General features: G+C 35.5%; 2 protein-coding genes across 3 annotated transcripts; one reads left to right on the top strand and one right to left on the bottom strand.

The window, feature by feature from the left end:
- Positions 1-68: 68 nt before the first annotated feature.
- On the top strand, positions 69-27,725 carry ppih (peptidylprolyl isomerase H (cyclophilin H)). The gene is made up of 9 exons (XM_082189481.1): positions 69-226; positions 16,106-16,170; positions 16,389-16,412; positions 16,674-16,718; positions 23,160-23,202; positions 25,455-25,547; positions 26,316-26,403; positions 26,492-26,532; positions 27,206-27,725. The coding sequence occupies exons 1-9, from the start codon at positions 161-163 to the stop codon at positions 27,272-27,274; spliced, it is 534 nt and encodes a 177-aa protein (XP_082045607.1). The 5' UTR covers positions 69-160; the 3' UTR covers positions 27,275-27,725.
- On the bottom strand, positions 5,800-16,071 carry LOC309513557 (putative G-protein coupled receptor 160). 2 transcript variants are annotated; one of them, XM_082189473.1, is made up of 2 exons: positions 15,072-16,071; positions 5,800-9,368 (listed from the first exon to the last, which is right to left on the bottom strand). In XM_082189473.1, exon 2 carries the CDS (start codon positions 9,350-9,352, stop codon positions 8,279-8,281), a length of 1,074 nt encoding a protein of 357 aa, XP_082045599.1. In that variant the 5' UTR covers positions 9,353-9,368; positions 15,072-16,071; the 3' UTR covers positions 5,800-8,278. The 2 variants fall into 2 exon arrangements, with proteins under 2 accessions (XP_082045599.1, XP_082045598.1); XM_082189472.1 differs by lacking the exon at positions 15,072-16,071 and adding an exon at positions 11,587-11,675.
- Positions 27,726-27,951: the final 226 nt, after the last annotated feature.

Below are 27,951 nucleotides of genomic sequence, written 5' to 3'. Positions count from 1 at the left end.
GTCCCTCGGTTGTATCCGTAGAAAGTCCTCCTGGTTACCGTAGTGACGTCATGGGTGAACGTTTTTGAATCGTTCATATGAAACTCATGTGTGTAAAAATTGGGAAACATTAATAGCTCATATTTCTGCAGTCTGGAGTGATATACGCCTGAAAATAACCATGAACGTCCAGCCTTCAAATCCCAATAACCCGATAGTGTTTTTCGACGTCACCATTGGAGGGCAAGTAAGTTTAAAATCACATTGTTGTCTTCATTAGCAGACCAGCTAACTGACACTAAATTACTTAGAGCCGTTTTTTAAACATGTGCGCTATCTACTTAAATAGAAAAAATTTGCATTTGGGGCATCAGAGTAAGCTGTCAAGTTGGCCAAGATGCTACTCTCGCTTGATTTCTAAAAATGCTTTTGGTCTCAACTCTCCTGCTTGATAATCAAGTGTCATTCCATCTCAAGTGGTCCAACTATTTAAACGTTGGTTGCCTGACCATTTCACTTTCTTTATTTCTTTCTTTTCTTTTTTTATTTATTTATCGGCATATATATTTTCATATCGGCGCATCCCTAAAAAACAGTTATGTTGAATAGAGGTTGAATATATAACGTTATATATTTAAGCTGATAAATAATGGATTATTTCCTTCAGCTGAGACACTTCAGATGCACAATGTTCACCATGATGATTCTGAATTGCTTGAAATATGATTGGAATCACTTCAAAAAGGGAAAATGCAGAAAGTTAAAAATGTTCTGTCATATTAGGCTACATAAAATTATAATGAGAAGGATGGCTTTTAATTGTGAGACTTTTGTTTTTGTAATCAGGCTCTCAAAAATTATATAAACATTTGGATTTAGATTTACCGGACAATATATCGGTTATCGGCTTTCAAACATAAAGAATTATCGGTATCGGCCAATATTTTCATATCGGTGCATCCCTAAAAAACAGCAATGTTGAATAGGGGTTGAATAATTATGGCACAGTTGTATTATGAATAATATAATACATAATATATACTATTACATTATATATTGACTATGACTTTTAATATGCCACTAAAGTGTTATAATTACTCTGGATCCTTAGAAAAGCTAACATTTGTACATTTTTACAGACTCTGTAGGGTTGAATAATTTTGTCATCTGATGTCATCCAACATATCCATGTCTTTCTTTTTTCAGTCGAAAAGAAATTAAGGTTTTTGAGGAAAACATTCCAGGATTTTTCTACACAGAATGGACTTCAATTGCAACCAACTATTCCAATATTCAAAGAAGGTTCAAATGTCCGTCTCAATGCAGCTTCAAAGTCTCTACACGATCCCAGTCGAGAAATAAGGGTCTTATCTAGTGAAACGATTGGTCATTTAAAAAAAAAAACATATATATATACTTTTTACCCACAAATGCTCGTCGTGTACCATCTCTGAGATGTGCCACGCATCACGTTGGAAAGGTCACGCGTCATGTCATCTAAGTTATTTGTCTGTGTACTCCGGTTCAAAAAGGTAAGGAAGGGTGAAAAATGTCATCTCATTTTGTCATCTCAACTTCAAAATCGTCCGACATCTTTGTTTTAATTTATTATTATTAAAAAATTTTCGTGACCTTTCCAACGTGATGACGTAATGCAATTTTAGAAAATGACCGATCGTTTCGCTAGATAAGACCCTTATTTCTCAACTGGGATCATGTAGAGACTTTGAAGCTGCATTGAGACGGACATTTGAACCTTCTTTGAATATTGGTATATAGTTGGTTGCCGTTAAACTCCATTCTGTAGAAAAATCCTGGAATTTTTTCCTCAAAAACATTTATTTCTTTTCGACTGAAGAAAGAGACATGGATATCTTGGATGACACAGGTGAGTAAATTATCAGCAATTTTTTTTTAATCCTTTAAGCACTACTTTTGCTTTCGCATAGCGTCTCCACAACATGGCGGCAACAACACTACTACGATAGCTAAAGCCACCCCTTCTTTCTTTGCATATGAATTTGGGTGACATTATGCAAATATTTCCACCTAGTAGGTCGGTGTAGGTCGGGCGTTTTAGCTAGGTCTGGATCTGCCTTCTCTCTAAGATAAAATAAATATTTTTGTGGTAAACTTTGAGCTAGTATTCAAGTAAGAAACTAAATAAACAAATGTAAAAATAAATCACTACATAGACTTCACTGTATATATTACATATATATTGATTCTTATTAAAGTATATATTACATATACATTGATTCTTACTGAAGTTACTCAGTGAAGAGCAGTAAGTGATTTTCTCTTTGTCTTTTGTCGTTTGATTAAAGGATTAGTTCACCCAAATGAATCTAAAATTCTGTCATTAATTACCTTCATGTCGTTCCAAACCAGACTTTCGTTCATCTTCGGAACACAAATGAAGATCTTTTTGATGAAATCTGAGCGATTTCTGTCCCTCCATTGACAGCCTACGCAACTACCACTTTGACCCTTCAAAAAGTTTAGTGGGACATTTAGTGGGATGCTGTGTTTAGTTTTGTGGCTTTGCATACAATATAATGGAACTCTTAAAGGTGACATGACAGTAGATACAAAAACTGTAAGGGTTTGAATGTTGCTTATCAAATTGATCCTGGTTGTATTTGGTGTCGGTCATCTTACCTTGCTATAGGCAGTGGTTTAATGTTCATTTGTGTTTGCGCACCTAAAGCTGCATATAAACACTCTTGAAGTTCCTGGTGACTCTGGGTGAATCTCATGAAAACATGAGGATAGATTTAATTTACAATATTTTTGTACACATTTATTTATATTTTGTAATAAAATGAAACTAACTTTAGGGGCTGTTTACACGACACAATTTTCAACTAAAAACGAATAACTTTTCATGCATTTTGGCTGTTCGTTTACACTATTTGGGTGTCTGAAAACGCAAACTTTTGAAAGCTTTGGAAAATGGTCTCCATGTAAACAAAAAACCGCAAATCTCTGAAAACGATGACGTCATGCACATGTGTATTACATGTTCAATCCATAGTGTTTTAGTGTATTTGATGTGCTTTTTTATACTCAGAATGGCAATTTGGAACGTAAAATAATTATACAGTTATTTATTTTATTAGGAAAATACCATATATTAAGAAGTGGGCTCAATGCAAACCAAATTTTAAAATTGACTTTAAATTATATGTACTTTTTTGGAACAAACTAAAAGCAAAAACTGAAAACATGTAGGCTAATGCTTTGAAAGCACTAGATTTTATGTTTTTTTTTCTTTTTTTCTTTTTCTTTTTTTCATTTCCTGGCAGCTAATGATAATGTGAATATGTAATACTACTTGTTCTCATGGCTGAATAAAAAATGTAATAAGAAAAAAAGAAAAAAAATAGATAAATAATAACATAAATAAAAAAAATAACATCGCCATCTAATAGCCTGGCAGCAGGATACAGTTTTGTTACAGTCATCAGAATTAAGAATTGTTTTCCCCAAATTTTTGTTACTTTAAAGATGCTTTATTTTTTGTTTTCGTAAATCTCATTACTTTTCATAGCTTCATTCACACAACGCTTTAATTCTGTGAAATTCCTGGGAGCCTTTTGCTTAAGTGCAATTCAGACCCGACTTGTAGGACATTCCCCAAGTCGGCGGAACCATGCAATGTAATTGTTTATGAGAGGGCAACAAAAAATGAACGATGGGGGATTTTCTGTGAGTCTTATTGTCTTTACAGGACTGTCTGGGATGTGTGTGAACACAAGTACAGAATACATGTAAGCTCGGGCAGTGTCACAAAATCAAGAAATCCAGTAAGATTATACTGAATTACTTTTCTGTAGATGTTTTGGAATCTCTGTGTGAAAGGATCTTATAATGTTTCCTACTAGATTCTCCTTACTGTAGCAGTCACTTTTACTTCATACAGTGGACTACAGTAATCAGAATTTGGAATTATCATACTCTTTTTGTCTACAAAAGAGGAGTAGGGCCTATTTGTTTCATATAAAAATTAATGTGTAACTACCGGTAACCTAATAATAAAATGGGTTCAGTACAAGTTGAGCTCAATCAATCACTTGTGGTGTAATATTGATTATGACAACAATTAATTTTGTCTTTAAAAAAATCTGGGTTCCAGTGAGGCACATACAATGCAAGTAAATAGGGCCAATTAGTTAATGTTAAAATACTCACTGTTGCAAAAGTATAGACAACAAATGTAAACAATAAAACAATATTATTTTAGTGTGAATAAAAGCTTTATTGCCATGGAAAGTTACACCATAAACCATAAAACGACTGTAAAATCTACAAGAAGCTTAAGTACTACAAAACACACACACACACACACACACACACACACACACACACACACACACACACACACACACACACACACACACACACACACACACACACACACACACACACACACACACACAAAAGAAACAGGTAAATAAATAATGTCTTATATATATATATATATATATATATATATATATATATAAAATCATAAGCTTCACATTCCTTCATTTCAACCCTCCAATAAAATAAAATTTAAAAAAGTCTAAAATAATGGACTTTTGTTGCTAAGGGACATTAAACACACGTTTTTACACATTGCAGCCCAGTTTACTAATGTGATGTATTTGTGGAAAACATTGACATTACTAGATCAGAAAGGTGAAAAAGAAAGAAGGGTTGATATCAGCCAAAATATAATGGTTGTGAAAATGATCTTGCATGATAGTGTGAAGATTAGTGTCCACAATGTTGTAACTCTCATGAAATCTTGAATTTTTTCCAAAAAATTCAAGCTCTACTCCAAATCTTATAGTAACCTTGCTGTCTACTGCTTACAGTATCAGCATCCTTTTCCATTTACATTAACATGTTGCTAATCTAACTAACACTGTAAGTCGGTGGTTTTCAATCCTGCTCCTGGGGACCCACCTCTGCACATGATTTCTGTCAATTGCGGAGTTCCCGCCTGTCCTTATGTCTTAAATTCACTTTTCATAATGTTAAGGCCGTAAATATGCTTACATTTCTCAAAAAGTGTTATAAATGTCTTAATTTCAGTTTGAATAGGACTTAAATTAAGGAAAGATGAGGTGTATTCACCCTGCTGAGGGGGATGTGATCGAAGCCTCACATCCCGAAAGTGGAGCGAAAGCAAAGCATGTACCTCTCTGCACTCTAAAGCCCCTTTCACACAGAGATTCTGGAAAATACACGGATAAAATCCCGGGATCGCTTGATTTTGGTTCATTCACACTGCCAGTGATTTTCCGGAATCTGTAAGTGCGTTCACACACATCCCGTAAAGACACGTCACGTGTCAGGATGTGTTGTAGATAGGCCAGACTAATCTTCCGCTACCCGCTTTTTCCATTGTAGTCGTGCACTTGGTGGATTCCATTCCCGATTCCAAACTGCTCCATGTTCACTCCATTTTAAAAGTTATTCTAATATGTCTAATATGTCTGAATTTATAATTCTATATGTAACATTTATAATACTATATGTAACGGTTTGGAAAGTATTCTACACGTTTAATAAATATAATAGAGTAGTCTGTGTCTATTAGTTTTTAATTGTTTTGCTTAAAAAGTATTTCAAGCATTCCACACCGTCAAAATCATGTCTGATCCACTCCATATGTCGATATATTGCGCATCTAATGATCCTATCTTACTCATGCGCTGTTCACTTTTCATATAATCAGCATCGATAAAATTAGAAAATAACATATTATTTATTTATAATGGCTAGGTTAAAAATAGATATAATATTATGTATGGTTTGTGATAATAGCTCACTTTTCAGCAAAAGCTCTGTTGGCTTTTATTATTTGAGAAATAAAAACTTGTGTTAAAGTTATGCAAATGGTTAATTATTTGTATGACTACATCACAAAGAGTCAAGTCTTGTAAAAGCATTAGATTGAAAACATTTCATATAAACAAATTTCATAAAGTGTGTTTAGAAACGCAGTTCAAAATGGCCTTTCTTTAAATGCAAATGTTATTTGAGTATTTCATTTGTGAAGGTAAATCATGTACTCACTATACTCCTAATTACAAGAAGAAGAAAAAAATGCTCTTAAAGGATTAGTTCACTTTAAAAAAAAAAAATTCTGATAATTTACCCGATGTCATCCAAGATATCCATGTCTTTCTTTCTTCAGTCGAAAAGAAATTAAGGTTTTTGAGGAAAACATTCCAGGATTTTTCTACACAGAATGGACTTCAATGGCAACCAACTATCCCAATGTTCAAAGAAGGTTCAAATGTCCGTCTCAATGCAGCTTCAAAGTCTCTACACGATCCCAGTCGAGAAATAAGGGTCTTATCTAGTGAAACGATTGGTCATTTTCAACAAAAAAAAGTATATATATATAGTTTTTTTTTTTTTTTTGAAAATGACCGATCGTTTCGCTAGATATATAATATTATATATAATATAATATAGTGCACCTTATTTCTCGACTGGGATCGTGTAGAGACTTTGAAGCTGCATTGAGACGGACATTTAAACCTTCTTTGAACATTGGGATAGTTGGTTGCAAATAAAGTCCATTCTGTGTTGAAAACTCCTGGAATGTTTTCCTCAAAAACCTTCATTTCTATACGACTGAAGAAAAAAAGACATGCAGTATATATGATGACATATGGATATGGGCGAGTAAATTATCAGCAAAAATTTTTTGGAAAGTGAACTAATCCTTTAAACTGGGTGTGTGACAGGCTGTGGAATGGGGTTTGGCCGAGGAAAAAAAATTCAGTCAAAAGATTTTTTTTTTTTGCTTTAACCCCTGTATGTCTGTATGTCTCCCTTATTTAATACACACTGTAAAACCCAACAAGATAAGGTAACTCAATCCATTTGAGGAAACTGATTGCCTAATTGCCTAAACTAATATGAGTACTGTGAACTTATTCAATTTGAGTCCAAATATTATATTAAACTATAATTCAACTTGTATAGCTGAAACTTCAGATTCTTCTAAAGAATCAGATTCTTTAATGTAACTCAACTCTTTTACTGTTAACTGCTATTAGCAACAAGCACAACTGCATGTACTAAAGTAATTAGCATAGAGACTGTGCTGAATTGCACAGCTCTTGCTTTTTAAATAAAACAACATATAGAATTCATGTTATTTGGCCAATCCTCGTTCTAACTTCAGGCTCTACTCTTCAGCACAATGGTATCCCCCAAAACTCCCGAGCATTAAACACTAACAGATCACCCCCTATATTAATCCTGAACAAAAACACATAATATAACACTTTAATTTAAAAATTTACTCTCTTTTAACAGTCAGAAAAATAGCATGATGGAAACTCTCCTTATGGATAAATCTCCTGTAACTCATTCCATTTGAGTTCTGCTGCTTAATATAATCAGTTACTGAGTTCACCTACATTTTTTTATAGCACTTGCCAAACAACAATTGAACGTAAAAATCTGCATTGGCAAGCATATGAAATGGTGTTGATAACCAGTTTGGCCGGGTAACAATTTTTTGAATTCTAACAACGCATTGTTGTGAGTGATACGTTTTTAAAATGTAGGATATCTCTTTCTATTTTTCTGACGTTAGTAAATCAAATGTTTTTTTTTTTCTCCAAACACCCGATCACCAGATACAAATATTAAAAATAGCCAAATGTTCATTAATTATTTTTATATGTGAAATGAAATTTAAGTATATCAAACATTTCTCTTGACTTATGTCATGTTGGATGTTTATTTTTTTATTTAGCTTGTAAATAAATACATGATACATGAAATGATACATATACAATACATGAAATAGACATGCGATACTGGCTTAAATTTTAAATGAGATGTCTTAGAAAATGGCACAGTTATGCTGCTTAAATTCATCTATTTTATAAGAGCTTGTTAGATCTTACTGTGAATGACTTATCCATGTATACTTTTTTTTTATTGACCAAGTAATATTTCAATCAAAATAACGAATTCTTTAGTGAAACCATAGACTTATCTCTGAACTTCTCCAATCATTAAATCCACTTAAACCCTCCACAATTAACTTCAAGCTCACATTTATTTTTGAGTTCAACGGCTTATATCTCAAAGTCTAATCAACAACCGATGGATAGAAGCATGTTCCTACATAAAAATAAAAACATTCTGATGTACTTTACCAAATGAAAGAAAAGATCTGTTGCAACATCCATTTCACTGCAACTTTGGAACAGAGCTATTTGAACTTGCTCATAACATGTATGTTTGCAAGAGAGTATCATACCAGCCTTGAAACTTGTTAGACTAGATCTCTTGAAAAGGCGTAGTGGGCATGTGAACAATTAATCTTGTAGGCAGCTTTGTGTCCACTGTCTAAAGTTGGTAATGTTTCTTTGCTCAAGTGCCAGTAGGTGTTCCAAAAACAAGTGTCATCTGGGAGTTTGCTATAAGGTCCAATCCTGTCACTTCTGAACCAAAAGGCAATGCCAACCAGTGCACTGTTGGCACAGGCCATCCATAGAAGGTTGACACTGGCATAAGATGGCACCATAAAACCCACCAAAGCACATGTCAAACACATCAACAGGTAGGGCACCCAGTTCACAGCAAAACCTAGTGTCAGACTGACAAAGAGAGGAGGGGAACTTTCTTGAATTTCCGATTTTCCATATTCCCCAAAATGACTGTAAGTGAAGTCTTGATCAGAAACAAACACTGTGTTTGTCAGCTCTGCCAATTTATTGGCTCTACTGATCCAACCAATCAGTTTCTTAAAATGAAGCAGAAGTATGAGACCCACTGCAATAGATATCTGCATATTAAATTGAAACACTACGTTAGATCCGTGAACGGGACACACTAGCATACTCAACTTGTCTTTGTAAATCTCTGTAGGTTGTGTGTCTGTGAAGTGGTAGGTGAAAACAAAGGCTGATGCCCACATAAACACAACCGTAATGCAGTAACTAACAAGCCTGCTCCGAGAGCTACGGGTAATGTCTAGGTTTGGGTAGCTAGCGTAGTCAAACGCCCCAGCAATGAGAATGAGTAGAGGAAGCAGGGCGTAGACAGCCGATCCATGAGCCAGGATGAAGCACATCCAGGTAGAGGTGGGTAGGTGTTCTTTGAAGAGCCATGTGCTGGAGACCGCACAGACCAACAGCACGTCTGCCACGTATATCGAGACACTGCAGAGCCCCAGGAGTGACTTGAGAATGCTATGCCTCCAGAAAGACAAAACGAATGTGTTCAAAGCTACTTTGGTGCACAGAATTAACAGGTACTGCAGGGTCTCATCATGGGGAAATTTCTCATTTATCCCCTTTGACAAGATGACAGCCATCATAATTGCCGATGAGTGCAGATTGAACATTTGGTCTCAGTTCACCCTAAAAACACAAAATAATCAAATGAATGGTCAAAGTTAATAAAAGACATCTCCCATAGTCTAACAGTGACACTAAGCAAATGTTTTGGAATTAAAATTCATCATATAAACCAATATAAAATTAAAGACCCCCTGTGGTGAAAAATCAAGTTTTTAATGTTTAATTTCTATATATCTATGTGGTGTTTTTAATGTTTTAAGTTAAACCATGAGCAAATTCATAAGTCAACACCATTACTGAGTATTTTCCCCTTAAAACTGCAGTGAAAAAAAGACTAGTTTGAAATTAAGTTATTTTTAAAATGCAGTTTGAAATCGCCTGTGTTTCTTACGTCACAAACTACCTTGTAACCAATCAGATCAGCATGCCGGCGGGCTTTAGCATATCATTACTATGACCGCTCTGAAACAGGGGGGTCTCAAGAGAAGCCAGGTTACCAGGTTATATTTTTCTGTTGATGTGAAAAACACAGCAGCTTGTTTATAAGACTGACCCCACGGGTCGCATTTGAATACCGTCTTTTACCGACTTTGTTTACTGGGATACTTTTTACATCTTTTTGTTTGAAATCGTCCGTTCAAGGGCAAGACGTGAAATAGAATTCAATTCAGTATTCGTGCGCTGTCATGGCAAACACTGATACGCGGTTTTTGGGGCGCACGCTTAGGATGTTTGCCACCTGCAACAGTCCTGTAATAATGTAGGTAACCACTCGTCATACATAAATCACGAAACACTTCATGTTTTACTTGCATATACGATTTAGTTTTAATCCAAATGACACGTGTGCTGAGTAAACGGCCAGCAATCAAGAGCATGCAACAGAAGCTCGCTCGCTCTCTCTCTCTCTCTCTCTCTCTCTCTCTCTCTCTCTCTCTCTCCAGTCAGTTAACGTTAACAAAGTGGTGGATTTTCCCATAGGCTTTTGGATTGTCGCTAAAAACGGGCTCTGTGACCAACAAAAGTTTATGATACTTGCACGTTTTGTCCATCAAGATAGTTATCACTGATGAACACAACTTTTCTAAATTTTGAAGCCTAAATGCAGTCACCAGAAGTAAAAAGCTAAAGGTAGGCTTTAAACGAACTACACCACGGTCCCACAAATTCAACGTCACCACCACTAAGCTTCCAACAACTTTCAGTTTTTATCACAAAAAAAAAATTCCCTGAACGTTTGAGCCTTTTTCCTATTTAGCCTTCAGCTTCAAAAAAAGCACTAGTGGGGTAATACTGATGTATTTTTTTGTCGTAGAATAAAATGTGGAAGTGTCTTGAGCTTGTGTTCACTACAGACCTTATTTTAGCCATTTAACCCAAAATCCCATAAAAAAAACTAAAAAACATTGACTTTGGGAAGATGGAACCGGAAGTGCTAAAATGCTAACTCACGTCCGTGTTTTGGCCTTCAAAGTGATGTCGTACCTGCACCACTCTACCTGCATACATACCTCTTTTTACTTTCTTTGCCATTGACATATCCGACCGAACTACAAACTTTCCGCTGATGTGATAATGGGAAACGGCTCGAAAAGCTTGCGCGACTGTGCCGCTGTGCCATTTATCAGCTCTCCCACCACAGCTATATAGGTGTTACTATATTTTGTTTAATATTCGACTAATTAGATAGATTTACTAAGCCTTCTTTTTTCCCCATTACATACTCTGTTGTCAGTGTTTCTTTGTCTGGACACAAACACTGTACACATGCTGTGTGGTATCGGTATCGGTGCATCCCTAAAAATCGATGCCACAATGTAAAGTTTTATATTAACATTAAATATTAACAGCTAGCCTAGTTTCTTAACTTTAAAGGTAGTTTTCCAATGCCTACATGTTGTTGTTTTTTTGCACATTGTGACATTAACATCCATGTATAGCTCAAACAACATGCATGAATAGTAAATGTATTGATGTAAGTCTTTAAAAAAAACCTTAACGGGTATGTAAATGTTAAACTAGAACACTGCTGATAAGTGATATGAAAATGCCTTTGCCTCTGGTCAAACCTGACAAGCAGGATTTTGTGGTCTGCCACTTTAGTTCTGTTTACAAATGGACAGAGGTACTTCCTTAAAAGAAAATTGTAAAGATGTTGTTTAAAGCAGTGTTTCTTTCTTCAAGTTTTCCAAAAAGCTAGATCTATCCCATGCAGTCATGTAATATAAAATGTTCACATGCCAGCAGTATAATAATGTAATAAAATCCAGTTAAATACCTTCTGAAATTGTAGTTGTCGTGATCTTGATAAACATTCATGAGCTCCATCCTTAGCAAGAGAATCTTTAACTGAGTCTGTAACCTAGTCTTGTTAGGTGAGAAATAGAGATGTCAGAGCACACTCTTTAAACCACACCTATTTACCGGTACATTCATTCTTTCCCTGGACAATAACTAGGCGGTCCTGACTTTTTTGGACTCTGCTTATGTGACCCTCTTTTTAGAACAAGACAGAATATATTGGAAGTTGTGTTGCCTTTTTTACAGCACTCATATCTGGTTTTGCAATCCATCTGAAGATTAACATCTTTAAGTGAGGATTGAGCGTGTCTTTGGTTTATGCTTTTCTTAATGCTCTAAATTATGTATTAAAAAAGCCGGTATTAAGATAATTGCTTGTGAGATTGTGTAATTTAACTAGTAACGCAATTCGTAATGCAACTTGATGTCTTTGCGTTTCTGTCCAGACTAGCTTCCCTTGTGCTATGGGTGGAGATCAGAGCTTGAAGGATTATTAGGAGATATATCATGTTTTTTTTAAAGCAATGTTTGGAATAGCTACAATGCTACTTTGGTACTAAACACACTTCTTTGTGTGTGTGTGTGTGTGTTTAGGAGAGACAGAGTGGTAGAAAGTAAATATTTTCATTTTATCCTATTGTTTCTCATAATAATCTTTGTTTTGTTGTGGTCATTTCGCTGCTGGCTGTATGGCTCTTCAAAAAATATAAGATATGTGATGGAGTGATATGGAACTGAATTGCGTTCCAGACCTGGAATTACTTTGAAGTTGTGCAGCAGTTATAGAAAAATCATCAACCGTGCCGTGTTTGAGGAGTTGTATGCATCAAAAATGACACCGTGGCATAGGCAGAAGTGCTAATATATAAATAACCACTATAAATAACCAACCATATAAATAACCAATATAGCCTATATAAATAGGCTATATATATTTGTTAGTTGGTGTCAACTATAACTGTGGTAACTAACTGTGGCATTGGCAGAAGTGTGTGTATGTGTATGTATGTATATATATGTATATATGTGTATATATGTATTTATATGTATATGTGTATATATGTATGTGTGTATATGTATATGTATATGTATGTATACTACATACATATATGTATATGTATATGTTCAAGGCACTGACGCTTGCTTACAGAACTATCACAGGCTCAGCACCCTCCTACTTTCACTCACTCCTATGAGTCTACATCCCTACCAGACACCTACGATCGGTCAACGAGTGACGTCTCGTGGTTCCATCACAGAAAGCCACAAAATCACTTTCCAGAACATTCTCATTCACAGTTCCATGCTGGTGGAACGCTCTCCCCACCCTCATCCGGAATGCAGAATCCCTGACAACATTCAAAAGACAGCTGAAAACCAATCTCTTCCGTGAGCACTTAACCTTATAGAAAAAAAAAAAAAAAAAATTCCTTTCCCTTTGAAACATCACTTATCAGGCTTATGCTACTCTGAATAATACCTGAACTTCGTATTTTGAGCACTTCTTGCGTTGTTGTTGCTTTTGCCTCTTTATGATGACTCGCTGAATTTTGTCCTAATTTGTAAGTCGCTTTGGACAAAGGCGTCTGCTAAATGACTAAATGTAAATGTAAATGTAAAAATATGTATATATATATATATGAAGAGTTCAGAGGCAAAAGCATCTAAGTGCCATCTGAAATTTTCTTCCAGAATGATCATTTTTATAAAGCTTGTATATTTATGTTAAGTAATTTCACTTAAATGACAATTAATAGGTAATTTGCATTGCCATTTAAGTGAAATTATTTAACTTAAATATACGAGCTTGATAAAAATGATCATTCTGGAAGAAAATTTCTTTTCTTTATATATATAATATGTATGTATGTATATATAAAATGTATGTATGTATGTATATATGTGTATATATACTGTATGTATGTGTATATATATGTATGTATGTATGTATGTATATATATATATATATATATATATATATATATATATATGTGTGTGTGTGTATATATTAGGGCTGTCAAAATTGCTCAAAAATGACGTTCGAATATTCCCTCTAAAAAACACACGAATATTCGAACTATTCGAACATCTGGTTGCGCATTTTTTCAATGACGCGCATTACGTCAATAACAGGACAAATTAATACAAAGAGACATACATAACTTGTATAGGTAGTTAATTTAAATTTAAACATATTTGACAATGTATTACCAACACAAAACCAAGTAAATAAACTAATGGCCAAGACCACAGACCTCAGTCTCGCTCACTCGCAGGCACTCTCTCTCTCTCTCTCGCGCCCTCGCGCTCACGCTCTCTCTGCTCATAACGGTAAAATGAACAACAATAAGCACATGTTGAGTGCTGATCAAGAGTTTTGTGCAAGCAATTTAAGGTCGCGACTCTTGCCCCAAATATAGCAGGCTTCATTCAGTGATTGAAACAAATGTATTAACATTAATTGAAGTTTTACAGTATAGAACCGACATTGAACGCTCCGAGCGAGCTGTACGTGCTGTGGTAAACATGGAACTTTTCTGTTTAACTTTAAATAAAATGAGGCACACAATTCCGAGAAATGTGACAACAAAGAACTTTTACCCTGAGGTTCATAAAAAATAAAGTGCTATTAAAAAAGAAAAAGGCTACTTACATTATTGGTGCTTGTATTAAAAAAGGAAAAACTGACTGCAATTTATTCCATTGTCTTTTAGTGCACTGTCAACTTTCAGCAGTGACGCTGTGCTAGACAGTGCGACTCGTGTGACCTGTCCCTCAAGTCTTGTTTATACTCGACGCGTCCGCACGAGCGCGAATCGCCCCCTATCGTTTCAAAGAATAGTACAACGGCGAGCGCGTCGAGTATAAACGCCTCGTCCGTTTGGGGGAGGTGCGCGCGCAGTCTGCGGAGACTCGCGCTGCGGATACAGGCGAAAGTATAAACAAGGCTTCAGGCAGCGCGCGCGCCCACTCGCAAAGCAGACAGCCGCGCCTCTGCTTCCGCGGGCGTGTTTTTCCATATTCGAAATTCACAATCGAATATTAATTTTCTAGTTCGAATTTCTGTTTTTTAAAACTATTCGAATATATATTCGAATTTAGAATATTCGTTGACAGCCCTAGTATATATGTGTGTGTGTGTGTATATATATATATATATATATATATGTATATATTTATTTACTGAGTTAAATGATTAATAATGACAGTGCAAAAAACTGCACTGTTTTTTTTTTTTTATACTGTCATTAATCCTTAAACTTTCAGTAAAGTGAGTAGTAGTAGGCTACATATCAAATTATCTGTAAAAGCAAAACAATAGTGACACATGGTAAAAGCACTCGGATTCAATATAGTCGGCACTGCATCAACTTTTACTTTCAGTCTCTAGAAAAAGCTAGAACTGTGAACTGTGTCTTGTTTAAAAATGATGTACCAGTATGAAAAGGAGCGGTGTCTTACTGATAAAGTTCAGGATGGCAAGGATGGCAATGGAAAGACTGGTTTTCCACAACTTTGCACTGCAAAAGGTCTTGTAATCCTCAGATGTATCTCTATTGTTTTGCTGCTAGAGAAATCCTGTGTTTATGAGTCTCTGGTATTTACTCACTCCTACATGTGTGAATCGGCGGGCGGGGCTAAAGAGGCAATGATGTAGAAACAGGTGTTGATCTTCTCTAGCAATTATTCTAGTCATACCTGTTACTGCTCCTAATTCAAACATGTGTAATGAAACCCCTAACCCTTGTGACAAACCTGCATAGAATAAAACACCATGGAGAGTTAGTTTCTGTGTGCAAAAAAACCCTAAAATAACTATTCAACAATCTCTAGTGAGCTGACGTTCTGATGTAGAACCCAGGTTTGCACACAAAGTGTTCTCGTCGCTTCATAACATTAAGGTTGAACTACTGTTGTCACATGGACTGTTTTAAAGAAGTTTTTACCACCTTTCTGGGCCTTGAAAGTTGCTGTGACATTGCTGTCAATGGAGGGACAGAAATCTGTCAGATTTCATCAAAAATAACTTAATTTGTGTTCTGAAGATGAACGAAGGTCTTACGGGTTTGGAACGATATGAGGGTGAGTAATTAATGACAGAATTAAACATTTTGGGTGAACCAACCCTATAATTTCAAAAGAATTCTCAGGCTGTTGGAAACGATGTCTCCATGACTATCACAAACATCCTCAGCTATGGATTCAAACAAGCAGCTCTTTGAAGACAGAGAATGGCCACCCTAATCCATGTGGGGGAGTGACAGCTCAGAACTTGTTCGCTTCATTTCTCTAAGTGGTTTTGTGGGACAACAACAACAACATTCAGTCAGTCATTCAAAGCACACAGCAGATGCCTCCCATCCTGTTTGTCACTGCATGTTACACAGAATGCCATCGCATTGTTTGAATGTGACTTGGTCAATGTAAATGTGAATATTTGCCTCTTTGTTTGGAGTCAGCATTTTTTTTTTTATTGGTTATTTCCAAAAATTTAGGAAGTTGGCAGAATGAAGATAGAGCTTTTCGCTGACATTGTTCCAAAGACTGCGGAAAATTTTCGGTAAGAAGATTCCTCAATCCATTTATGTATAAACACCAGAAGAAAGTGTGTGTGTGTGTGTGTGTGTGTGTGTGTGTGTGTTTTATGTAAAATCTTTAACCCTTTTCATTACTACTTGCATGGCAATTTATTGGTTCTTCTAAATGTAAGTTCTAGATTTTGGTTTATTTGTGCCAGTCCTCACAAGAGACATGTGAATCTGTTTTTCTGTCTTTCAGGCAGTTCTGTACTGGTGAATTCAAGTAAGTCAGTCTCAGATTTCAGTGGGTTAATTAAGGGTTGTTCTACTTTAACCACATGTATGGCTGAACGTATATTACCACATACTCATATTAAATTTTTTTATTTTATTATGTGTTATTGTGACTGATGCTTTTGAGTATGTTCAAATCATCCTATAAGAAACATGTGCTGGATAAGGCTACAGATTAAACTGCTCTTTCTCTTTCTGGTTTTGTTTATTTGCATGTACTTTGACCATGTGCTGCTTTTGTTCAATGTAGAAAGGATGGAGTTCCTGTGGGCTATAAAGGCTGCACATTTCATAGGTGAGACACTTTACTCTGTATTGCTCACAGATACAAAATTAACAAAACTGTAGATAGCAAAATTTATTAGAATACTCACTACTTACAAAGCCATTGCTGTCTCAAAAAAAAAACTAAAAAACCATCAAAAAACAAAATGAAGTTTTTGGCAGAATATGGAAAGCTGTGTGTGGAGTGATGAATCACAATGAAACACGAGTTGCATGGTGATGCTCCAGAGTGCTGTCTTTAAAAAAAATCTGCTGAGAAATATAATAATAAATGCATCTCTAGCAAGGTGAAGCATGGAGGAAGAGTGTCATTGTGTGGGGAGCCTCTTTAGCTTCTGGTATTGGTGAGCTGTTTCACTGTGTAACGTCATTTAATACTTTGGAGTACAGGAGAATATTGCAGAATGGCTTGCTTCCCACAAATGAAAAGTTATCTAAAGAGGAATGATCAGATGTTATTTTTCAACAAGACAATGCTCCTGCCCAAATTGCAAAGACAACCAAGAAGTGGCTTGAGAACAAGCCCATCAGGCTCATGCCTGGTAAGAGTCCAGATTGGAACCCTATAGTGAATATTTTCTCTCAAATTAGACTCAAACCAACTGGGAGACAATTTTTCAATGTTTTTTTTTTTTTTTTTTGGCCAACATATTGGAGAAATTCAGTTATATTGGTACTGGCCAAGCCAATCTATTACTGTTGCTCATAATTAGAATTAGAGGTTTGTTCAAATCCATACTCCTAAGTATAAAGTTTGGCTTATTATGTCCTACTGACAAATATTCAAATATTTAGTATTTTTTTCATTGATCAAAGTTTCAATGCAAATACACCTAGAATGATGTTTTGCAATTCAAAACAGTACTATGATATGGTCGTTTTCAAGTCACGTCTGAGTCAATTGTCAGATGGTGAACATGATAATCCTAGGCCAGGAGTGTCAAACTCTGTTCCTGGAGGCCGGCCGCTGTCCTGCAGAGTTTAGCTCAAACCCTATTTAAACACACCTTAACCAGCTAATAAAGGTCTTGGGGATTACTAGAAACTTCCAGCCAGGTGTTTTGGAGTTAGACTCTGCAGGACAGTGGCCCTTCAAGAGATGAATTTGACACATGTGTCCTACGCTATTGTTGGGGACAAAACAGTTACAGACCCAGGACCAGATATGATGAATGAAGACCTGGATTCAGAAGTGCAGTCAATTGAAGACAGTTTTAGATACTAGAAAATTCTATAACTACATACATCTCATAAGCTTAAAGAAGTAATTCAACTTATTTGAAATTTAGAAGGAAAAATATTGATTAATACCTAGATTATAATCATTCATCATTAGATATGCTTTGAAGCGGCAGTGGATTCCAGAATCCACCACCTTCAGTCCCCCCATAATTTGGGGTCCTAAACACTACATCTGGTCTACCAATTGAGGCTGCTTCAAAATTTTCGATGAATGCCTCTATGATTTCCAATTTATTCTATAATACAATAAGATGGATTTATAAATCCAATTCTTTCACTACACCCCTTACAGATGATTTTAGGTTCAAAACACATGATGGTCTAACTAAAAATAAACAGTGAAAAAAATAAGACAAACCCATAATATTCCATCTAAGCACTTTAAAGTTTCTAGTGAATGCATCCTACATTTTACAGTTTACAGACATATAGCATGTACCATATTGATTTCAGAACATCGTATAATTTTGTTTTTCAAAAACAGAAATAAAAGAAAACATAATTTCAATCATTATTTCCACTAAAACTTAATAACCCTTTTTGCTAAGCTTTCTTTTCACCACAGACCCATTTACAGTCATTATAGCCAACATAAATAAAATAGAACATAAATGAACACAAACTTTGTTAATGTTAAAACATTTCATCAAAATAACATCAGTATCAAAGCATATAAATTCAATAATAGTAGCTTGTTCAGCACGCATCTTTATATCATTACATTACTGTTAATCATACTCAATACTAATTATTTTTTATCTAAAACTCACTTTTCATAGAATTCCACAGTAACTGTATGACATTCAAAATCAAATAATTAGGACTTCCTGTAAAGTCAATTTTGTTCTCAATGTCTTGTCTGTTAAAACTCCTTAGGTGCCAGCTACAAATCACCAAAATCTTAAACCCCTTTGTTCATTTGTGTCATTTGGCAGTGATACTTATCATCAAATACTCATTAGGCTTGTCAAAACACCAAAATTGTTATAATTTGAACAAGAACTGACAGATCTTCATAATCTTCCATATCACTATAAATTATACAGATTTTTACTATAAGGCATCATCAATTTCTTTAAAACTGATTTGAAACAGTTTTACATTTGGAAAAGCACTGTCGAAGTTCATAATAACATTAACTTAATTTTACAACAGGTGTTCATAAATGGTTCCATAAATCAGAATTTTTATTTTCATAACATTAATTTTAACTGCTTTACGTCACTGTATTCCTCTATCAAATTGTTAGTCTTCAGATGGAAAAAAATATGATCAGTATTATCTCAGTCCCACTTATCTCTCTACTTATATTTTGAATAGTGACTTAGCCAGTGTGTCACTGTTTCTCTGCCGTCAAATCTGTTATTTACATTTACCATTTTGGATTACTTAGTTGACCGTATTCAAATTTAGACCCTCAGTTGAATTTAGACAAGGGTTTTTAACCCATAATGGACGCAATCATCAATTTCACTCTTCCGATTTACATAAATACACTTAAACATCCTAATCCAGAGAGTAATTCAAATCAACATCACATATGACAAAAGTAGTCATAAATTACCAGTAGCAGACAGAGCTGGATAACCAATCCACTTAAAGCTTGTCCCATGTTCTGTATCATCTATTCATCAGATTCACTCAGAATTATCGGCTTCTTTGAAGTTTGTAGTTTCCCTTAACCCATCTGTAATGATAAAACACTAATTCCAGAGGTTACTGTCACTCACAATATACACACAATCAGGACAGAATAGTTCCCTGAACTTACACATACAAAACATAAAGTGCAGTCACCATCACAAACGCTCATACTAGACGCATGAATATGAACTGCTCAAACATTTTAATGTTGCATTTTTCTGCAGGTTTTACCTAGCTTTTACATGGACTCTTGTCCAGTTTCACAGCATGTCTCTTCAGTCACCTGTTTTTTTTTTTTTTTTGGTTCATTATCATTGCTTTGTTTTGTTTAACCTTACTTAGTAGGCTGATAAGACACAGAGTACCATCCCTGCCTCCACTCAAGCAGTCTCTCTCTCTCTTACTGCACAAATGGTCTTTTCAACAGCCTCATAAGACTGTAACTTAGACAGAATATAATATTAAATCCATTACAGTATAGAACCCTTAATCATTTACAAAGGTTAAAATGTAAATGTTTAACTCTCAAATAAAAACTTGTACGACTAAAATACATTATGCTAGGAGCCTTTATACGGATATCTTTAGTTTAAATGCTAAATTCACTTAACCCTTGTTCTCCAGACTTTCTCTTGAATCTGCAAAAGTGGTCTTCATCTTTAGCCACCATGTCTTGGAATTATCCAATGCCATGTCTAATGACCTGCAGGAGTGAAAACTATGATAGAGACATATTAGTTCAATATCAACACAGCCTCACAGATTCAGGGATTAACCGTAATGCTGAATCTGAAACTTCTATACAGTTCTTGCCCATAAGGCAACCAACATAATGCTCATCATATAAATTAATTAGTTTTGCTATGGTCTACAAAGGAATAAATGATAGTCACCTAATGGTCTCAGCTGGCTCTTGAAAGCCTATTCCCATTAGCTCTTTATCTATAATCTCCTTTTCCTCAGGTTGTCCCCTGTCATAATTGCATCTAGTTATGGACACTTGTCACAATGTAAAACAAGCCATTAAAGGAATGTGGTTTCTGGGGATAAGGTATGGAGGAGCTCACATTTTTGGGTCAGACTGCTGTAACTTCTCAAAGCTCATCCCCCCTCAATGATGCTGCTGGCCTCACAAGCATCTGCTCAACTTTCATACACATCTCGCGTAACACACCTCCCTTCGGTTGTCCCCTGTTTGGCCAAAGAGGATCTTACCCATCTCTGAGAAATCACCTCACACACACTGGTAACCGCTCTTTCCCACCACAAAATCTTTGACCTTTTTCTTCAACAGAATCAGGTGTTTTCTGGAGCTTAGGGCAGGTGCCTTCAAGAGCCACCAGAGCCATTTGGACTGCCTAGTATCATTAAAACAGGGAGACAGGTTAATTACAGCAGTATTTAATCACTAAAATCTATTAGAGACCTTCGAAGCAGCTACATAGCAATGCTGAGATTATACTCAGTGAATTTAGTCATAACACCCATCCATTCAGTGAATTGTTCTGGAACCAGAGCCATCAGCCCTGTATCATGGTGGAGACTAAGATGAGACAAAAAAACGTTCTGGTCATAGAATAAATAAGTCAAAAATGTCACCACCTATCATTTGAGGTCTGTATTATTATTTTAAAGACTTCTTTAAAGTCCTTGAGTTTTACTTTGAAACATTTAACTACAAATTGCCCTCTTAATGGCAACCATTTCTTTTAACATCTATGTGTCTTTGATTTTCAACTGAAACACTCTGCTTTACTATAAATAGCTTATTACTTATGACACGGGCTCAGATAGCAGCTTTTAGCTGACTTTGAATATGAGAGAGAGACTCTTGGGACATTCAGGACTGGTAACTGCATTTTTATAATAAACTTTTAGCATCAGACTTGATCTACTATCTTTTAACTCTAGCCCAGCTTAAAACAGCTTTGTCAGAAATGACATGTGTTTTCAAAGAAACTTCATTTTTATATTTGACTTTTGCCCACACATCAGTTGATTTAGACAGTACAAATTTCCACTCAGATCGAGTCTCTGTTACACTGGCAGTTTCAGTCACAGCACATCAAGTCATGGTGGGGGCCAGATTCAGATAAGCGAATCGTTTCATTACAGCCAAGCACAGGCTTATCTTTTGAAAGCAAAACATCTGCTTCTAAGTTTTTCAGAATGTCAACACCAATTATTATGCCTACCGTATTTTCACCAACCCAGCATTCAGTCCAATCAATAAACATTGCCAGAGTTTTGCAAGAGTGACAGGGACGGGAACAGATTTATGGTACAATTCATAAATTAAAGGACAGTGTTATCACAAGAACAGGAGGCCGCTGACCCCTAATCCTCACCTAACACAAGCTCGAGTGTCTACTACTATGTTTCTTTATTCACCCTGGGTCTTTTACAGGGCTTTGGTTTAGAACTATCATGGGACTTGTGTCCTCTCTGACCACATCGAAAACATTTTATGTTATCTGATGAATTGGTTTCAGCCTCTAGAGCAGCAGACGCTTTGCCTATAGTTTGATCATGGTGAGCTTGTAAACGGCTCCAAATTTACAGCACTCCGTCAAATCAGTGTGTCCCAATTATGAATGTATACAGTATACTGATATGCAGTTCTCTGTATACTTTTGACAGTCCTCCGATGGCGGATTCAATCACACTAGCCGAATCATAATCATCTTCACTATTTTTTAGCAGCACAGTAATATTCATATGCTGTACGGAAACGCTTAACATATTCTAAGGGGTTTTCACCAGGTTTTTGTTTAACTTGCGTCCAGGGAAATGATCCCCGACCCCAACCTCCGAGGTCACAGAACTACGTTTCTAGGCACCAGCAAATCGAAGAAAACATGTAATTTCATCTCCTCAGGGTGCCAGTTGTCCACTCTACCAATACAGGACCTGTAACAGAGAATACTAGCACACACACAGATACACAGGATACACAGCTTCTCCAAGGGTGGGGTTGGTTGAGCACTATAAACAATTTTCCCCATTATTCTTATTCTCTAGTTTGAATAGAGAAAAGTAATGCTTTAAGTATACCTGGCCCCTGTGACCTCCGCTGTCTTGTCAGCTAGAAGAGTAAATTTGTTTTAACGTTTTATGTGCCCCTCAAAAACATGGGGAGTGTACATTCCATTAAACGGACATTTAATTATATAACTACATAAATCTCATATGCTTAAAGAAGTCATTCAACTCATTTGATATTTAGAAGGAAAAATATTGATTAACACCTTAATTATAATCACTTATTAGAAATACATTGAAGCGGCAGTGGATTTTATTACCTCTAGATCAGAAATTTATATCGAACAATATACATTTTTAATATCACAATCAATGTAATAAGTATAATGACAAAAAAATCACAATTACATAATATATTTACTGGAGTGCCCGTGTTACTGCGTACATTACAGTAAGTGTACGATATCACAAAAACTGTTTAAAATCTCACAAAAATAGCCTATGTTACTTTTAATTTTCAACCTGCTAGTAAATCATCATGTCCATCACACTAATTCTAATGTATGTTCTGTTCTTTTGGTAGGGTGATAAAGGACTTCATGATTCAGGGTGGCGATTTTGTCAATGTAAGTTTTGCCTTGTGATCCAGACAATGGGAGTTGAATTTCGCTTGTTTGACATTATAGAAGGTTGTTTTTTGTGCAAACAATGTTTGCACTCGGTGTACTGACTGCCGTACATGACATCCATCAAATCAAATAAGGATGTGCCCTTATAGATAGGCAAATAAGGTAAATAAGGATGTGCCCTTATAAATAGGTAGGCAAATAAGGTAAAAAAATTGTTTTGTTTTTTTTATATGCCCTTATATTTGCAGTAATCCAGCTTCTGTATTTGTTTGATATTAATTTCCCATTAATACACAGGCAAACTATTTCTGACGTTGTCTGTATAGATCAAGGAAGAGCTGTCAGGTTTAATTTAAAAAAAAAAAAATCAATATACATTAAGTTTTAAGTTCTGACATGGCGAATTCTTTTTACATTTTCACTTTATTTCTTAAAAAAACTAATACCAATTTTTTTTTTTAAGGGGTGAGCAAAGCCAACAACAAACAAAAATAACTAGCTTTCAAAACAAAATCACCTAAGCTGCTGAATAAAGAAAAATACAATGCGCTCCCTATAGAACCGTAAAGCAAGAATAAGCATTATATACATCCACTAAAGTTTCCAAAGTCAGATTAATATTTCCAAAAGGTGTTTTATTATACACTCAGTCAACGCAGACAGGTGTATAGTAGATCAGTGGATCTGCCAAAAGTGCACATTTTGTATGCCTCCCTTATCCAGTTTCCTACGGCCCATGACTCTATGCGTGAATTATGGGAGTAACTTAGTAACTGTTAAACTGTAAACAATCAGCGAAATATTCGCTCTATAACGCAATGCTCATTTTCAAAAACTGAGTACAATGAGATGATATTCTACTCACCCCTCAACCATCGAACATTAAAAGGACATTTTAAAAGCATTAACAAAATACTTCCACAGACCCCTGAATAACCCCTGATTATTTACACAGCAATATTACAGACATTAAATATCACTGTATAATATATGTCTGTATTATGTAACACATTGCCTTAATCAAATATGTTCTTGAACTGGAACATTGAGTGATAATAATTCAAAGTGCTCTCCATCATTGTGACAGACTGTAAATATTGTATTTACCTGCTTTAGAAATATTCCAGTAAACACTGCTTATAGTGATTAGAAATGAAAAAGGGGGGACAATTACATTTCGTGTGAAAACTCTTGCCATGGATGTTGTTGTGCCACGTCACATTAAAATACCAAGCGTTACTTTATTCTCTTGAACATGAAGGAAATGTTTCATTTAATTTAGTCAAACTAACAGATAAGGATTATTTGTAACGCAACCTTATGCTTTGAAATGATTTGTTTCAGTCTTTTTGAATAAAACTTCCTCCCATAATCTTAAACACAGTAGACTTGTTAGGAAAAAGGTGGCTATGAAAAGCCAATTTTTTGTCTATTAGTGAGCTGACGAGTTGAATCAGGTGTGTTTGATTAGGGATGCATACAAATGTGCAGAGTTGGCGGGACTCCAGAATCCGAGTTAGGAACCACTGTACTAGTAGACCAATCACGAGTCCAGTACTGCTCCACACACAACCCTAACACACAACAAGAGAAACAGCAAAACATGCAGAGAGCTCCTCCCAGAGGTCTTGCAGTTGCCTTTAAACTCCATGTGCCTTGCCTTACCAGTCATCAGCAAAGATGAATTAACTTCGGGTCCAGTCCTGAGAAGCGGGTGAGACAGGACAAGGAAGGCGGGGGGAAATTGATGTTTATATACATTTTTGTAAATAGTCTGCCATACTGTTATAAAGATCTCATTGATTTACGTGACCGCTATCAGAATTGTATCTGTTTTCAGCGATATAAATATCAACAGCTGCACCAAATTGTGTATTTTTGATCAATCTGAGCATCTGAACAAGTAATACATGTTTTTCCTCCTTGAATATAAGTTCCATATTCTCCTATATAATACATGAGTGCCTGCTGTATCAAATATGATACTAAACAAAAACACACATGCAATGTCTTAATAACTATGACTTTGCTAAAAGTGTTTTAATAAAGGTGGGTCAAAATAAAAAAGAAGGAAAAAAAGCCAGTTCAGACAATCCAGCACATTCCTTGTGTCTGTTTGTCTGCCTCTAGTGGTCATATGAACCTACTGCAGACACACAGCTATCTCTTGACATGTAGTTCTTAACAGTTTGAGTGATTCAGGTCTTCTAAATGTGAATGGTTTTAAATGTTATATTCTTGTCTATCAGGGTGACGGCACTGGCATCTGCAGTATCTACAGGGGACCATTTGCAGATGAGAACTTCAGAATGAAACACTCTGGCCCAGGACTCCTGTCACTGGTAAATCTATACACACTGGCCCTGTAAAGAAACTCTTGCTGTACCTTTACAGTATGCTTTATGCCAGCATATCAGCAGTGTTAGATTAACAGTGCTTAAAGTCTGTTTAAGTTGACTCTCGGTCAGAGTACTGTTATAACGTCAAAGTGGCCCAAAATCTTGTGGAAAAAAATTAGATTTTCCATTTCACTCCAAATCTAATGCGGAAAAAACTCAAAAAAGGAGGGTCATTATATTTTTTTGCATAGATTCTATTTTGTGTCCTTATATATTATATATTTAAGTACGGAGTAATATTAATTAACAACATGTACTTACTATAGGGTTTGGTTTAAGGTTACTTCCATGTAATTATGCATAAGTTACTGTTATTACTACGGTAAGTACATGTAATGTAACAAAGACAGCGTAAAATAAAGTGTTACCTTTTTTTCTTTTGGTTTTGGGTTAAACGTGACCTGGACATATTCTTGACCAATTTTGAGGGATTCGCCAAATTAGGCTTTTAAGATTGTATTACACAGAAATGCTTCAAACAGAACACTATATAGACATATACAGTATAAAATAAAGCCAGTCTAATGTTTAATGTAACTTAAGAATTTGTTTCTCATTTTCCTGACAAAGTGACTGACAAGACCTTTAGTACCTGAGAAGTCAGGCAAACATACATTGATACTATAGGATAAACACACTCCATCTACCTATCAGATTCTTTATTCTCTGCTGTTTCCAAAGGAGACGTTAATGTTTGTTTTTTCCCAATAGGCCAACAGTGGACCAGGAACAAATGGCTGTCAGTTTTTTATTACCTGCACAAAGTGTGACTGGTTGGATGGGAAGCATGTAGTATTTGGTAAGTCTTGACAAGTCCTGTGCTGATTCTGTACTGAGAGAACTCAATCACTGGTTACACGATTAACTGCTTTGGGTTTTCCTTACAGGAAAAGTGGTAGATGGTTTGCTCGTCATGAGGAAAATTGAGGTGAGACGACGATATTTTAAGTTTTAAGTTGATTAATTTCAAGTTTCATAATCCTTTCAAAGGAATTTATTAGTGATCCTGTTGAAGATTTATAATTTTACTAGTGTGGCAAGAGATCTGCTGTGCTTAAAGTAAATTAAGAAATGGGATATGTCAGCACTTACCTTAGAGTCTGAGAGAATTCTTTGTTATGTATGAGATGGATTTCACAGTACTTAATTGGTCTCTTCTGAGTGTTTAACCAAGAGAAAAAAAATCTGGAAATATTCCTGAAAATATTCACTTAAAAGCAGCCAGCTGACTCTTAAAAATAAAATGATAATAATAAAACTACATATGAAGAGTTCAGATGCAAAAGCCTTCTAAGTGCCATCTGAAATTTCCTTCTAAAATGAGCATTTTTATCAAGCTTGTATGTTTATGTTCAGTCATTTCACTTTAATGGCAATGAAAATGACCTATTAATTGTCATTAAAGTGAAATTACTAAACTTAAATATACGAGCTTGATAAAAATGCTCATTTTAGAAGGAAATTTCAGATGGCACTTAGAGGCTTTTGCATCTGAACTCTTCATATATATTCAGATAAATAGAAAATGTCAGATAAATAGACCTGGGACCTGAGTGCTTTTTGTGACATGAATCATATTTCTCCATAATTCTCCATTACAGAATGTACCAACAGGACCCAACAACAAGCCCAAGCTGCCCATTGTCATTGCCCAGTGTGGAGAAATGTGATATGTGATATATGTTGTACTGTTACACATCAACAAAGACACATGACCTTTGCTTTAAAGTAAATAGACAAGCCATTTTGGATGACTTGCCATTCATGATCTCCATTTGCAAATCACATCATTTTGAAATTTTTTTAGTAATTTTGTGGGATTAACTGATTATTTGTGAAAAATTATTGGTTGAACAAGGTTGTAGTTTTATTTTGTACAATGTTAATTACAGCAGAAATGAAGGTTAGAAGTCATCCCTGATTCAAAGCCGATTTCATGATTAGCTCATATGTCTCTTGCAAATGTCCATAAAAGACAAACTTGACATTCAAGACAGAAACAAACATGTATTCTTTATATATTCTGAAGAACAAGGCTTTTTATTGTTGATCAGCCTTTTGAAAGGGCCTTGTTGAGGATTTTTTTTATCCTTCAATAAATTTTGACCCATGTTTTTTAAAGCTTGGAACATTCTTTTTCATTTTAAATTCAGAGAGAATCGAAATCAGGACATTTCCTGAATCATAAAGGGCTTTTCGAGTTTATGATACTAAACCAACACCTTAAAGGGCACGCCACTCAATGCAAATTCAATATGAGTGTACTCCCCTTGTCTTTTTATTGTTACTTACCCTAACCCACATCCTAGCCCAGAAACCCCTTCCCCCATCTCTTGGACCGTGTCCC

The sequence above is a fragment of the Leuciscus leuciscus genome (assembly GCF_965113295.1).
Source record: "Leuciscus leuciscus genome assembly, chromosome: 13".
NCBI lineage: Eukaryota > Metazoa > Chordata > Actinopteri > Cypriniformes > Leuciscidae > Leuciscus > Leuciscus leuciscus.
The sequence above is the reverse complement of the archived record's forward strand: the minus strand, read 5'-3'. Positions and strand labels throughout refer to the sequence as shown.